At 44.0% G+C, this 12,837-nt stretch overlaps 3 protein-coding genes across 5 annotated transcripts; 1 reads left to right on the top strand and 2 right to left on the bottom strand.

The window, feature by feature from the left end:
- Window positions 1-135: 135 nt before the first annotated feature.
- LOC128301189 (protein SDA1 homolog) lies at window positions 136-2,784 on the bottom strand. 2 transcript variants are annotated; one of them, XM_053037544.1, is made up of 3 exons: window positions 1,679-2,784; window positions 883-1,600; window positions 136-750 (listed from the first exon to the last, which is right to left on the bottom strand). In XM_053037544.1, the coding sequence occupies exons 1-3, from the start codon at window positions 2,698-2,700 to the stop codon at window positions 295-297; spliced, it is 2,196 nt and encodes a 731-aa protein (XP_052893504.1). In that variant the 5' UTR covers window positions 2,701-2,784; the 3' UTR covers window positions 136-294. The 2 variants fall into 2 exon arrangements, with proteins under 2 accessions (XP_052893504.1, XP_052893503.1); XM_053037543.1 differs by having other exon boundaries at window positions 136-1,600; window positions 1,679-2,783.
- Window positions 2,785-3,050: 266 nt separating this feature from the next.
- LOC128301434 (zinc finger CCCH domain-containing protein 15 homolog) lies at window positions 3,051-5,051 on the top strand. Its single transcript, XM_053037912.1, has 4 exons — window positions 3,051-3,256; window positions 3,350-3,793; window positions 3,868-4,359; window positions 4,436-5,051. The coding sequence occupies exons 1-4, from the start codon at window positions 3,188-3,190 to the stop codon at window positions 4,700-4,702; spliced, it is 1,272 nt and encodes a 423-aa protein (XP_052893872.1). The 5' UTR covers window positions 3,051-3,187; the 3' UTR covers window positions 4,703-5,051.
- A 63-nt stretch (window positions 5,052-5,114) lies between these two features.
- LOC128301433 (uncharacterized) lies at window positions 5,115-11,660 on the bottom strand. 2 transcript variants are annotated; one of them, XM_053037910.1, is made up of 5 exons: window positions 11,192-11,660; window positions 10,094-11,058; window positions 7,658-8,151; window positions 6,813-7,529; window positions 5,115-6,733 (listed from the first exon to the last, which is right to left on the bottom strand). In XM_053037910.1, the coding sequence occupies exons 2-5, from the start codon at window positions 10,217-10,219 to the stop codon at window positions 6,211-6,213; spliced, it is 1,860 nt and encodes a 619-aa protein (XP_052893870.1). In that variant the 5' UTR covers window positions 10,220-11,058; window positions 11,192-11,660; the 3' UTR covers window positions 5,115-6,210. The 2 variants fall into 2 exon arrangements, with proteins under 2 accessions (XP_052893870.1, XP_052893871.1); XM_053037911.1 differs by having other exon boundaries at window positions 10,094-10,707; window positions 11,502-11,660.
- Between the last annotated feature and the right edge of the window lie 1,177 nt (window positions 11,661-12,837).

Raw genomic sequence — 12,837 nt, 5'->3', positions numbered from 1 at the left:
GAGATGTGTTTAATTATTCAATTACACCGTTTTTTTTCGGTTCAAGTTAATTTGGGATCACAATCTCCGTCGACTCCGATTTGGGAATGAAATATGATTTTCAAATGACTCCAATTCCAGTGAATAAGTGTGTAAGATCATCTTTATTGAACTTTCATGCTCTCGAAGTCATGCTGAGCTCAACCTCATTGCTCTTCGCTACGTTCATCATCGCTTTGTATCCTTTCCGACATAGTCAACCCCGTCAAATTTCAATTAAATTGGGATTACTTTTTCACAAAAGTAATTCCCAGTTTATTTCATCTTTTTGACATGCATCAAATGTTTCCTCAACGCTACCTGTTTGTCACGGAACGACTTCTTCACCTTGCCCCGCACCTTGTGACGAATCATTGAGAAGTTCTTATTCTTCTGCTTTTCACGGTTCGTCTTGGAACAGTGGGGATTCAACCGGTTATCCTTGTAGCCAAACTTTTCGCGATCATCGCGACCCTGTTGCATGCTCTCCACGCGCGCCTGTTTGTCCGCCTTGCGCCGCTTGTAGATCATCTCGATCGCGTCCAGCTTTACAAACTCGCTGCGCTCCGTTTCCAGCTGCCGTTTGCGGCTGTGATGCGTAAGCTGCTTCTTCACACGCTCCTGCTCGATGCGTGCAAAGTCGGCATCGGTAAAGATTTTGGTCAACGCCAGCTCCTGCATTGCTTCTGCCGTATTAAGAGTTTGTTCACCATTTTTGGCCGTTTGTTCCGTGTCGTTGCCGGTTATTTCTGATTCCACGGCGGACGCTTTCGTGACGGTGGGAATCTTCTTCGTGCGTTTTCTCTTTTCTCTTCGTTTGGCTTGCTTGCTAAGTTTCGGTTCCACGGCTTGCTTCTCTACAATCTCTTCTTCATCGCTGCACTCTTCCCACTCATCCTCATCCTCATCATCATCTTCGTCTTCATCCTCATCACTCTCCTCATCTTCACCTTCGTCTTCCTCCTCACTAATTTCGTCTTCTTCCTCTTCTTTTTCATGCTTGGAAGACTTAATCATCAAGATACCCTTTTTGCCCCTTGCCTCACGTAACATGGCCTCAGTTTCATCCTCACTGCTGTCCACATCCACCCAATCCCCATCCGATTCGCCTCCTGCCGAACCCTCCTCTTCTTCCAGTTCCGGTGCATCTTCCCGCAGCAAAGCTTCGGTACCTGGGATATAATCAGCAGCAACGATTTCACCGTAACGCTTCGGCTTCACCTCCACACTCGCTTCCGTCGGCCGGCCACGATCCTTCTTCGTCAGCATGGTAGGCATTTGTTCGCGGTACAACATTATCAACGCCTTCGATGCCATCATGACCGACTTTTCCTTGTAGTTTTTGTACATCGTTAAATCGCGCAGCAAATCTTCGTTCATCGCCAGCGGACACCGGACGCAAATTTCTCGTACCGCGTTCAGCCCGATCGCCATGACATCGCTCGAGTTGCGTTCGGTTACGAAATTGTTTACCAACGTTTTTATCACTGGTTCGATGATTTCCGGCGGGATTAGTTCGTGAGATGCTTGCGCGGCAAACTGAAGTATACGAGTTACTTGTCGTTGATGTGGTTGAATAAATCTGCACGGAAAAGAAGATAAAATGGGTATGGCATATATTAGTTTCTCCAGCAGTGTGTTAACTGGCTGATACACTTACCGAGCTATGTACGGATAGAAGCTGAACAGGAACAACTCGTGAATGCCGATCAATCGCGAAATTACATCCAGATGCATCAATTTCACTTCAAATCGTTCATTCCCATCCTGCAACTGTTTAAACAAATTTTCTGCCATTCCCTGCGGGTTGTGAATTAGGTGAATTGCGGAGAAGTTGAACGCGACCGGCTTTTTCTTCTTCTTTTGGGCCTGCGTGTACAGTTTTTTGGCCGCTTCCACCTTCTTCTTGCGCTTCTTAGTTTTCTTGTTCACCTTGGCTGCCATCATGATACCCTTGAGGTCCACTTCGCGATCACTATCGTCCTCGTCATCTTCCTCGTCCTGCTGATCGGTTCCCAGGAAAAATTTCAACGATGCCACCGCTACCTTCGTGATTTTCGAAAAGCAGCCAACGTTTGCGATCACGTTTACCGTTTTGGCATCGTTCCAAACCTGCTTCCGGTACAGCTCGATCATGATGTCAACCGACATTTTAGCCGCCTTTGGGTTCGTATCCCGGAGCATGGTGTACATGAAGTTTTGCAGCGTAGAGTTCAGCTTCATGTCTTTCTGCTTTGCGTTCATGTTTTTGATGTCGTTAATGATGTGATTCTCCAGGAAGGTACGCAGTGCTTTGTCCGGGCAACGTAACAGCTGAAAGAACAATTCCAGCAGATCGAGCGGCGAAATCAGGTTCTTATTTCGCAGCAGTATCAGCGCTCGGCAGAACGTGTTCCGCATCTCTGGATCGAGCGTGGTTGAGTGGGTTTTCAGAAGATCCACCAGCGTTTGTGGAAACGTTTTCAACTCCTCCAGATAGCACTGTGCCACCTGTGCCAGAAACATAATCGACTCGCAGAGGCTTTTGTTTTCCTTGTCCGGTTCCAGGCGAAAGATGTCGAGCACGCTGTGGAAGTGGTGATACTGCTGCAAAAACTCATCGCGATACGAATCCGGATCGCGTTTGATGAGGTTTTGCAGTTGCGGCAAATTGTCCGGCAGCTGGTTATTGTGGCGCACCATTTTTTCGACCAAAAGTTACACTTTTGCCAAGCAGGCTGTAAACAAACACGGCCACTTTACAGGCCCGACCGCATGGTAGAGAAATACTTCAGCTATATGTACCAAGGTTAGTATACAATTTCTGTCTCCTATAGTTGTCACCCAACAAACAAAAATAGGAATCGCCTAGGCGAATGGAAGTTGTTACTTTTATGTAAACAAGTAAATGAAACGTTTAAAATTCTACAGTGCTTATTCCGTCCGCATTAAGGAGTTTTCTGGTTCGCTGTTCGACCTCTCACAATAAATTTTGGACCCGGGAACATAGAATATCAGAACCGATTGTCATATGGATCGTTGACTGTCAAATGTCATCTTTCGGCAAGTTGGTCGCCGTGTGTGTTTTTGGCTAAATTGTTGCCATTCCATTGCACATTTGTTTTCTCCCCTTTTATAATCAATATTAATTCCGCCGGACAACGGTGCAGAGGAAGTAAATAGCCGCAAGATGCCCCCAAAGAAAGCGCCCTCCACGTCGAAGAAAACGGAAGCCAAGAAAAAGGAAAAAATCATCGAGGTATTTGATGACGAAGGACGACGTGAACGCCGCAGTCCGATGTGTCCATTCCATTGAACGTACCGCTTACAATCTATGGTGCTATTTTTGCAGGATAAAACGTTTGGATTGAAGAATAAAAAAGGAGCGAAGCAGCAAAAGTTTATATCCCAAGTGGAAAAGCAGGTGAAGAGCGGTGGACAACATAACCTAAACCAGAATGTGAACGCCAAGAAGGAAGAAAAGGAAAAAAAGCTGAAGGAGCAGAAGGAACTGGCCAAGCTGTTCAAACCGGTGGCGACCCAGAAGCTGGAGGTTGGAGCCGATCCGAAATCAGTACTGTGTGCGTTCTTCAAGCAGGGCACTTGTACCAAAGGGGACAAGTGCAAGTTTTCGCACGATCCTGCCGTCGAAAGGAAATCGGAAAAGCGTTCGATTCACGTTGACATACGCGATGCCGATGCGAACGATACGATCGAAAACTGGTCCGAGGAGAAGCTGGCCGAAGTCGTTGCCAAAAAGCACGGCAAAGAGAAAACGATGCCCACTACCACAATCGTAAGTATTGCGCATTATTGCTGACGATATTATCGCTGCGTTGGTTTACAATCGTTTTGAATCGTTTCCTTTAGATCTGCAAATACTTCCTCGATGCCGTTGAACGTTCGCTGTACGGTTGGTTTTGGGAGTGTCCCAATGGCGAAAAGTGTATCTACCGTCACGCCCTGCCACCGGGGTACGTATTGAAGAAGGACAAGAAGAAGGCCGAGGCACAGAAAGAAGAGATATCGCTGGTCGATTTGATTGAACGCGAACGGGCAGCTCTTGGGCCGAGTCAAACGCGCGTTACACTCGAATCGTTCTTGTCGTGGAAGAAACGTAAAATACAGGAGAAGAAGGACAAATTGCAGAAGGAGGAGGAACGCAAGTTGAAGGACTTTAAGGCCGGTCGCCAGAATGGTCTGTCTGGTAGGGAAATGTTCAGCTTCAATCCGGATCTGGTCGATGATGGTATGGACGATGGTGAAGTGGCAGTCGAATCGTACGGTCGCAACGAGGATGAGGATGATACGATCGAGTACAGGGAACTGGATTTGAACATGCTCAGTCTGAACATCAAAGATGTGAGTTTCCTCAATGAAGGAAATTAGTTTGCATTATGGTGGATAAAATTAACTTTTGATTCTCCGTTTTCACCAGGTCGATAATACTGGAACGGTTGCGGAATCCGATCGGTGGGAGAAGATGGCAGCGGAAGCAGCTAGTCGAACTGCCACCGAAGATGCCGAGGGCGAGAGTGCTGCCACCGGAATTGTCAACGATGCCGCACCTATCAATGAAAACCTGTTCCTCGAAGAAGACCTCGAAGGATTGGATGATGAGCTTAGCGATGATGATGACGACGATGACGACGACGAGGAAGATGGAGACGGTGGAGCTTCTAATGATACAAGTGAAAAATCGTGATAAACCACCTGCACGATACATCTCACTCCAGCGAATCGGCCCACTGGATTCTTGCACAAGAAGCCACTCTTTATCGCCCTCGATTGTCAGCCTCCGATGTTTTCTTAAGCTTCGAAATTCTTCCTCGTTGCGAACTTCATCCGTGTGGATGTACGAGATTGCGTTGAAATGAAGCTTTAATCAAAGCATAAAGTGTAATAAAGATAGTGTTTACCTTTTGCTTCTGTAATTATCAATCCAAACATATCTTCTTTAATCTGGAACAACTAAGTTCTTGCGAACCGAACTTTTCAGTAGCAAACCTAAAACAAAAAATACACCAGATGAGTATAAGCTGATTAGTAGGTGCATCACACATCCTTTAATGGAAAATTGAATATATTTTATTGTTTCAAACACTTTTTGATACTTTTTTGGATTTTTCATTTTATTTGCATTATTAATACATCAATCACAATGATTTAACAAGACGTAAAAATTAAGAAATATGTTAAGGATCGACAACACAATTCATTAACTTATTACACATACCATATATTGTTTTTGTTTGTTTTGTTTTCTTCTGCTAATAGATTTTTTCATTTGTTTTTGGTTAGTTCGTGCTAACGAACGTAATCTGTCCACTTTGCTTAAAGCTTTTTAGGTGTAACAGGGTCTCACTAAATCCATCTACTACTATTTCCTTCGCCGTTTCAGCGATGCGTGTAATGTCACAAAACGTGAAAAAATCCACTATGCACATGTATTTTGTTGGCTAAATCCAACTGGTTTTTGTTATCAATTATTCCGAGTGGGGAAATAGCAATAAACGAAATGCTAACGCAAAAAACGCAGAAGATGTTTTTAAATGTTGTAGCTTTTGTTGTGTGATAAAAATTTCAACACGGCTTTCCTCAAACAGCACCACGCACAGCACAACGTCTCGTTGCTTTGCCTTGCTCTCCACAATCAATGTTCTTCTACTAGCGTTAGTTTCTAAATAACAACTTTCATTCTACGTGATTGATTCTATACATCGTGTACAACATGCATGGCCGTTATTAACACAGATTAATTAAATAATATACCATGAGAGAAATTTAAAAGAAAAAGAAAAACATAAACATAATTAGGAAATAAACAGTGAAGCTACCTTTACCCCAAATCGCTCATGTTCTTCATCTCCCAACGATCGTGGGAACTACCAATATGCTCTCGTCGCGGTATAGTAGCATCCAGCAAGCGCGAATTTTGTTTTGGCTAAAGTGTGTGTTTCGTTGCGATGTGTTTTTACCCAAATATCCCCATGATATATGTAAATCTAACTGTACAAAGCTTCCGCATTTCGTTCATGTTAATGCATCGGCCTGGACTGTGGACACAGGAATGACACAAAACTGTGCTCACAATTTATTTTCCTTACTCTTTCGCGTTCTCTCTCTTTTTTATGCTAGCAGAGGAAGCAGAGGAGGAAAGCAGCAACACACAGCACCGACGAATGCTTTTTTGCAACACCTTTTGCCCAAGACTTACGCTGCAGGCGTATCGGGAATTATGGAGGTGAAGAACGTTATCACCAGCGTTCCGAGAAAGGAAGTCATATCGTTGAATGTCATCCGCTGACCTTCAGCGGCCGGTTGTTCAGCGGCAGCACCCGGTTCACCTTCGCTATTCGTCTGCTGCTGCTCCTCTTCAACCGCGTTTGTGGTACTTGGTTCTGTACTTCGACCGGCGGAGCTAGTCCGTGGGCGAGACATAACAGAAGCATCGTTACTGCTAGTATTGCTGCTTTCCTGCTGGGCAGACGTTCCAGCCGTTGCGCTGTCCGGTTCACTGTTGCGCGTTTTGACGACATTCTCCACACCAGCGGCAACGCCCGATTCGTTCGGTAGCTGCTGGTCTGGATTGTTTTGCTCAGGTACATTATTGTTTGGTTGAGCCACCGCTGGCTGCTGTTCCCGTTGAGCGGCGACGGCATTAGCATCCTGGTTTGCTTGCAACCTAGGTATACGTCGGTCAATCGCCTGATAGACACGATCTAGATGTTTTTTGCTAGAAAAAAAACAAAACAATTATCAATCAAAGACAGTTTGTGTTATCTCATGTTATAAGAAAACGGAATGCTACTTACAGATACAACATCACACCAATGAAAAGTACCGTCAGGCATCGGATCGGAGACGAGTAAAGATAAATAACTGTGATCAGAATTCCAAAACGACACATGCTGAAGAAAACATCCAGCCAATCGTTGTTTTCCTGCTCCTCGACCACAATATTCGGAAACCGACGTGCTCGGGCTGGGGCAGCTGCTGCTGCAGCTGGGGCCGCATCTTGTGGCGCACCCTGTTCCGCTGGTGCTACAGCAGCCGTTTCAGCACCACTTGCAGCTGCTGTCGGTATTGTGGCAGCATTTCCATCACCCCCCTCTATCGATGAGCTTGAGGATGTTGGGTTTACCATACCTGGCATTTGTTGTGGTGAGGGAATTGGCTGACCGGAGGCCGATGCCACCCCGGTGCTAGGATGCGTGGAAGATGATAGGAAAGGGTTTGGGCTAGATTGTACGCTTGGGACACCTCCAGCATCGGATGAAGCAGTTGGAATGTTGCTGGTGGATGGAAACCCACTCGCATATGGGGCTGACGTCATGCAGGGGTAATAGGCAAAGTTAGGGAAACCTCCAGCCATTGTCCCTGATTGTACGATCGGCACGAATGGAACAGCTGGAAATGGTTGATTTCCCGTGAGGGGATTTAAAGTTGAAGGTGCCGTTTCGGTACTTCCATTAGCACCTGGCAGACCGGAAGCGGAGTATAAAGCATTCGCGTTTGCCTGTTCGTTGATTCTGAAAATAAAAGGAATAACGATAGTTTGCTTTATCAAAATGCAGCCTTTTTCATAGTTATAATGGATTCACGATACATCACGGTTCCTATGGTGCAATCGTTCGAATTGCAAATGCACAATACTTACAGATTAATATATTGGTTTAGGTACTGCATGTACGTATGTTGCATGAAATTTTGAAGGGCGGCCGTTTGCTCCACAAATTGCGACGGTCTCGGGTTTGTTGTTCTTGCCGTGGACCGAGCCTGCGAAACGGAACGTTGACGGAGCCCATCGCCATTCGCTTCTTCGGTATTGTGTACACCTTCACCACGCGCACTTCTGTCGTATGCGGATGCACTGGACCCGAACGAGGTACTGGAATTGTTGCTACCGTTATTACCGCTGCTCGTCCCGGCAGCGGATGCACTTGCATTCGAAACCATTTTACTGTTGACATTCGATTTGCTACCACTGCTACTACTGCTGCTGCCGCCTCCACCGTAATAGCTGTTCTTTGGCGTAAACACTAAATGCACCGTGTGTGCCTGCTGACCATCGTACTGGCGAAGGACGTCCTTCAGGACCACGCTGTCACCGAGCAGCTGGCCGGAGTAGATCAGTTTCTGTTCATCAGTGCTCTGTAACGGGGAAGATAAAAAAGAGACTTTTTAGATTGTGTCGAAAAAATGGAGATATTTTTTGCAACTAACTTTGTTTTAATTGGGCAAACATTTTTGTAAAGATCGAGAACATGTCCTTATCTTAACTAACCTGCGAACAGCGGATTATTGTATACGTGGTATCAATAATCAAAATATTGCACTAGTGAAACTTTTTGTGATTAATGTTACAAGATTGCGTCAGGTACTTTGAACTCTTGGTACATTCGTGATACGTCCCCTTCGAAGTATCATGTAAACCGCACTGTGTGGATGTGCAAATGTATTCTTCAAACCATTTTGCTACACTCGACGATTTCTACTGTTCGGTGCCTCGTTATCATATGATGAAAACAGCATTATTTTTAAGGCTGTCCCACTACGACAACAGTTTTGGGAGCTCAACGTAGCTAGCACAACCACTGCTTTCTGTTTTTGTATACATTCATAACCTCTTATCATTATCCAACTGAAAAGGGACACGTATTCACTGTTTTTTTCCTCTACACTCGTACCGAAAGTGGTGAGATTTGAAAGTCTTTTGTAGTGTGTACGTTGAGGGTTCTCGAAGTTCTCGAACAATATGCTTTACTGAAATCTGTTCCATATCTGGTGGTCTGTTTGCAGTATCACAAGATAAAATGGGACACTTTAAAATTTTATGAGTTTTATCAATTATTTAAACGGTAGTGTAAGAAGACCATCATTCTAATTATTTCTTAAACTATATTAAAAAAAAATCGATTCTTACTGTTTTATAACCGATAGAATGCCACACAGATCGTTAATGATTATCAAATACGTATAAAAAGACAAGTAAGCCGGCCTGGTGCCCAATTAAGACTCTTTGTTGATCTGGTTTGTGCTTAAACACGACACTCAATGAAAGCAGGCTGAGATTAGCACTATCTCAGGGGCTCTATCGGTTTAATTATCAACCCGTCATACATAAACCACCATAGGACGGGAATTTCCTCCAGTACGTACTACAGATTTTGCACACAGATGGTATTCGAAAGTGGTGCAACTGTGTAAAAGTCATAGGCGAATATAAACTGGAAATTTTACTTTGCATTTTAATTATTTATATGGTTTTATACTTAAATTAAAATGTAATATTATTGCTACATATCAAAACATGAAAACACCAAAACAATGACGTGTCCTTCCGTCAGCTCTGTAATTGGACAGCTTAAGAGAATTGTTTCTTATTCTACCAGACATTGCAGCAATAATGTTGCAAACGGAAAGTCTAATAAACCAATAGCAATTCCTTCCAATATAGGAGGTTGCCGTCCTTCTTATGAAAAATGTTACATACAAGAAGAGTGATGCAATATGACACAACATTATCAACATTAGATGCGGATAATAAAGCTCAGTCCATCGACAATTATGATTCTTTTTCAACCGTCTGAAGCAGTGGTTGATAGAATTCGCCTGCGTTAAGTATTACAGACTCGTTAGACAAGTGCAATAATTAACACACGTCATCGAGTGTGTACACAACTGGTTTCTTGTCTCATTGCACGTGGCCAAACCAAAACCACATTGTTCGTACTCTTGCGTAGAAGTTATGAATGTGTTTGTTATATGAAGACGGCCAGTTTGTCCCTTCTCCGAAACCCAAACGTTTCTAGAACTGATGAGCTTAATTAAGCATGTAAACATCCCATGGTTCAACACAAACGCGTCCGGTTTGTATGGTTCCAGCTATTTGTCACGTGTACACCGTGCCCGACATGCAATCGATACAGCTCCGTGTCTCTGATTCATTCTTTTATTAACTGGCTGCGTGCTACATCCAATCAAGCTGAGAGCATTTGTGGTGCACCCTTTTCAAAATCGATATTATAGTTTCGCTAAAAAGGACAGTTTGCAAAGAAGAAAATTTAGTTTCGACAGCTACGCTACTACTTACCGGCTTGCCCGGATAGACTTCCGTCAGGTGTCCCTTTAGTCGCCGAATCGTCCAGGATGGTTCGCATTTGATGGTTAGATCTTCGCATTGCTGATTGGAAGCTTTCACGATCAACGTTACATCCATTTTAGAATATTGTGTATGCCCAATGCTACTGTTAAATGTTGTATTCTGCGTAGTAGGCGATGACTCTAGTGATGGTTCTATGGAACGATATGATTCTGCGTATGGTAAGATAAATTGTTTGGTGCAGAATTGATGTCGCGGCGCTCGTCCAACAAAGTCTCCCCCCGGTAGTTTGTTTTGTGCGTCGGGAACTCGTTTGGATGGGAGTATTATTATTTCACAACACTAACCGCCCGAAGTCGTATCCAACATCCAGCGATACGGTTAAATGGCGTTTTACAAACAAGATGAATACGAATGCACAACAGTAGTGTAGGTTTGTTTTTACGATGCCGCGATTCACACACCGTACACCGTTTCTGCGCGAGAGTACGCTTACGCTGATTGAACGTCGTTTTTATCAAAGTTTGTTGTTTTCAACAATTTATTACGTTGCACAGTACACGTCCACCTTTCAGTGTCCGAAAGGAATCGGACAGGCAGGCAGGCTGATAAAAAATATGGAAGTCTCCCGAAAATATATCAACGGTCAAATAAGGGTTGAACGTCGGTGCGGCGTTCCGTGTATATGTGAGAGGAGATGTTCTGCTGATTAGCCCTTGCCACCTTTTGCTGCCCTTGCTGATAGAAAACAACTCTTGCCACCGCAAGGAACGAATCTGTCTATTACGTCCTCCTTCCACCCAAGGTTGCCTGTGATTCGTGATTCGGTTTGTCTCCACTGCAGACTAGTAGGGTTTTTTTGCTTCCTTCCTGTGAATGTAGCCGTCCCCAAATGGTTGTGGTGTTTGCCAATATTGACCTCGCCTCGGTAGGCAGATGAGATGAACAGCTAGCAGCTAAATTTAGAAAACCATAACAAAGTATTTGTCTCGATGGAGTGGTTCTTTTCTGCTCTATTGCACTACAATTAGTGCGCCGCGTTCACAAATAAGAGTCAACGTTGCAGGGCAAACTTTAATTAACACTTACGCACAAGTACGCATATACGGAGGTTACTTCCTGTAGTATGCCACGGTCAGCCCTACTTGTGACCGATTAAAGTTCGAGGTAAATAGTTCACTTGAGCTTCAAACTATTTTACAAACCAATTCCTATTTTCCTTAACACACATACACACACGCACAATGCACAAGTTTACGGTACACTGTGAATCGATTCGATTGTATCGCACAATAAACAATGGATGGCCAGTATATCTTTTCACGTCACAGTTCCTGTACAGCTTTTCACTTTTGGTGTAGGAAAAAACACAAACCCAAAAACAACAACAAATCAAAACCTTCGATATTTTCCGATCCTTTCACCGTACACCGGACACTCACGGTAGAGGATACTGTGTACCGCTAGGATATAATAACGTTTGCGTTTATTAAGACGGCGCGACACTTTCTTCCCGTTTCGCGTTGATAGCAAAATTGAGAAAGTTATTCGTTCAGCACATCCGACGAGGCCATTGCACACACAAAGTTGCTCTTGCTGGGTTCGGGGTTTGGCTCAATGTTTGTATAGTGTGGAAATTGTGGTGCTTCCTGATTGGTTGAAGCGGATCGTGGGCAAAAGCAAAATCTGTACGACTTTGACAGCTAGCTTGACAGTTGTGCGCGGACGATGCATATTGGTTCCCCGCTGACAAAAATCGCTACTACAGAGCTTAACAAGGTCTAGAGGACTCACAGTCTGGCTATTTTTGTATTATTCTTTCAATAGTGCGATTTTATTGTTTGCTGTTTTATTATATTTGTTGTGAACCATATTTTTCCTTTGCTACAACAGAATGTTAGTCTATAAAAACAGTTTTAATAAATTTATTCCTTTATTTTAACGGTAAAATTCTCGGATTTTAATAGCCAGAGTAGATAAACTGACACGAAAGCTGAAGGTATGCTTAATCTTTTCTACTAGTCTAGTGAGTGGGATTGTGTTATCCTCCATAATCCAGCGACATATTTGCTGCGATACGTTCTCATCTATTTGTTTTGACACCCTGTTGCTACCTTTTTTTCCAGATGTTGTTTCGAACGTTGTTCTGCACTTTCGTAGGATACCATGAACCGTGGAACGATTGATATCTAGCACGTCGGCTATTTCTGTTGGACTATGGTCACTTTCGTAAATCTTTATAACCATTGCTCTCTCCTCGTCACTCGTGGTTTTGAGTCTCCTGGGTGGCCTTGCCCGTGCGTTTTGTGGAACGCTCTCAAGTGTTTTTGAAGGAAAACAAGTGAATTTTACTTTCGTCTCCTTAATTACACGCTTTCTATCTGTTGCTTACTATGTCCTGCACCATCATTCGCCACTACATGATCTGAATTCTCGTTTTCTGCTAGGCAATACATCGTGGATCTCGAATAAATTGCTCTGGTGTGTTGACATGAGAATGACACCGGACTACGCAGCTCGTGAAGTCCTTTAAAGTCTTTCACATCGAAAGAGGAGTTATGGTAGGCCCAGACTGGGATGAATGGATGGTGTTGACGCGTCCACCAGAAAGGCTAGTGTACTGGATTGACTGACGACGGAGCTCGGCCATGTGCGTGCATGAAGACACGTGCGCAGGTCAAAAACCGCCCAGCGGTGGCAACTAATGAACAATAAGTCCTTGTAGTATCGACGGC

This window comes from Anopheles moucheti, chromosome 3, assembly GCF_943734755.1.
Source record: "Anopheles moucheti chromosome 3, idAnoMoucSN_F20_07, whole genome shotgun sequence".
NCBI classification, from domain to species: domain Eukaryota; kingdom Metazoa; phylum Arthropoda; class Insecta; order Diptera; family Culicidae; genus Anopheles; species Anopheles moucheti.
This window is presented reverse-complemented; position numbering and strand designations above follow the sequence as displayed.

Excerpts from the sequence above, each read along its gene's own strand:
- LOC128301189 (XM_053037543.1), bottom strand. The coding sequence starts at position 2,700 with ATGGTGCGCCACAATAACCAGCTGCCGGACAATTTGCCGCAACTGCAA. Across the intron at positions 1,601-1,678 it reads TTCTATCCGTACATAGCTCG|ATTTATTCAACCACATCAAC; the intron begins GTAAGTGTATCA and ends TTTTCCGTGCAG.
- LOC128301433 (XM_053037910.1), bottom strand. The coding sequence starts at position 10,219 with ATGGATGTAACGTTGATCGTGAAAGCTTCCAATCAGCAATGCGAAGAT. Across the intron at positions 7,530-7,657 it reads CTAAACCAATATATTAATCT|AATCAACGAACAGGCAAACG; the intron begins GTAAGTATTGTG and ends TTTTATTTTCAG. Across the intron at positions 6,734-6,812 it reads ATTGGTGTGATGTTGTATCT|CAAAAAACATCTAGATCGTG; the intron begins GTAAGTAGCATT and ends TTTTTTTTCTAG.
- LOC128301434 (XM_053037912.1), top strand. The coding sequence starts at position 3,188 with ATGCCCCCAAAGAAAGCGCCCTCCACGTCGAAGAAAACGGAAGCCAAG. Across the intron at positions 3,257-3,349 it reads AAAAGGAAAAAATCATCGAG|GATAAAACGTTTGGATTGAA; the intron begins GTATTTGATGAC and ends CTATTTTTGCAG. Across the intron at positions 3,794-3,867 it reads CGATGCCCACTACCACAATC|ATCTGCAAATACTTCCTCGA; the intron begins GTAAGTATTGCG and ends CGTTTCCTTTAG.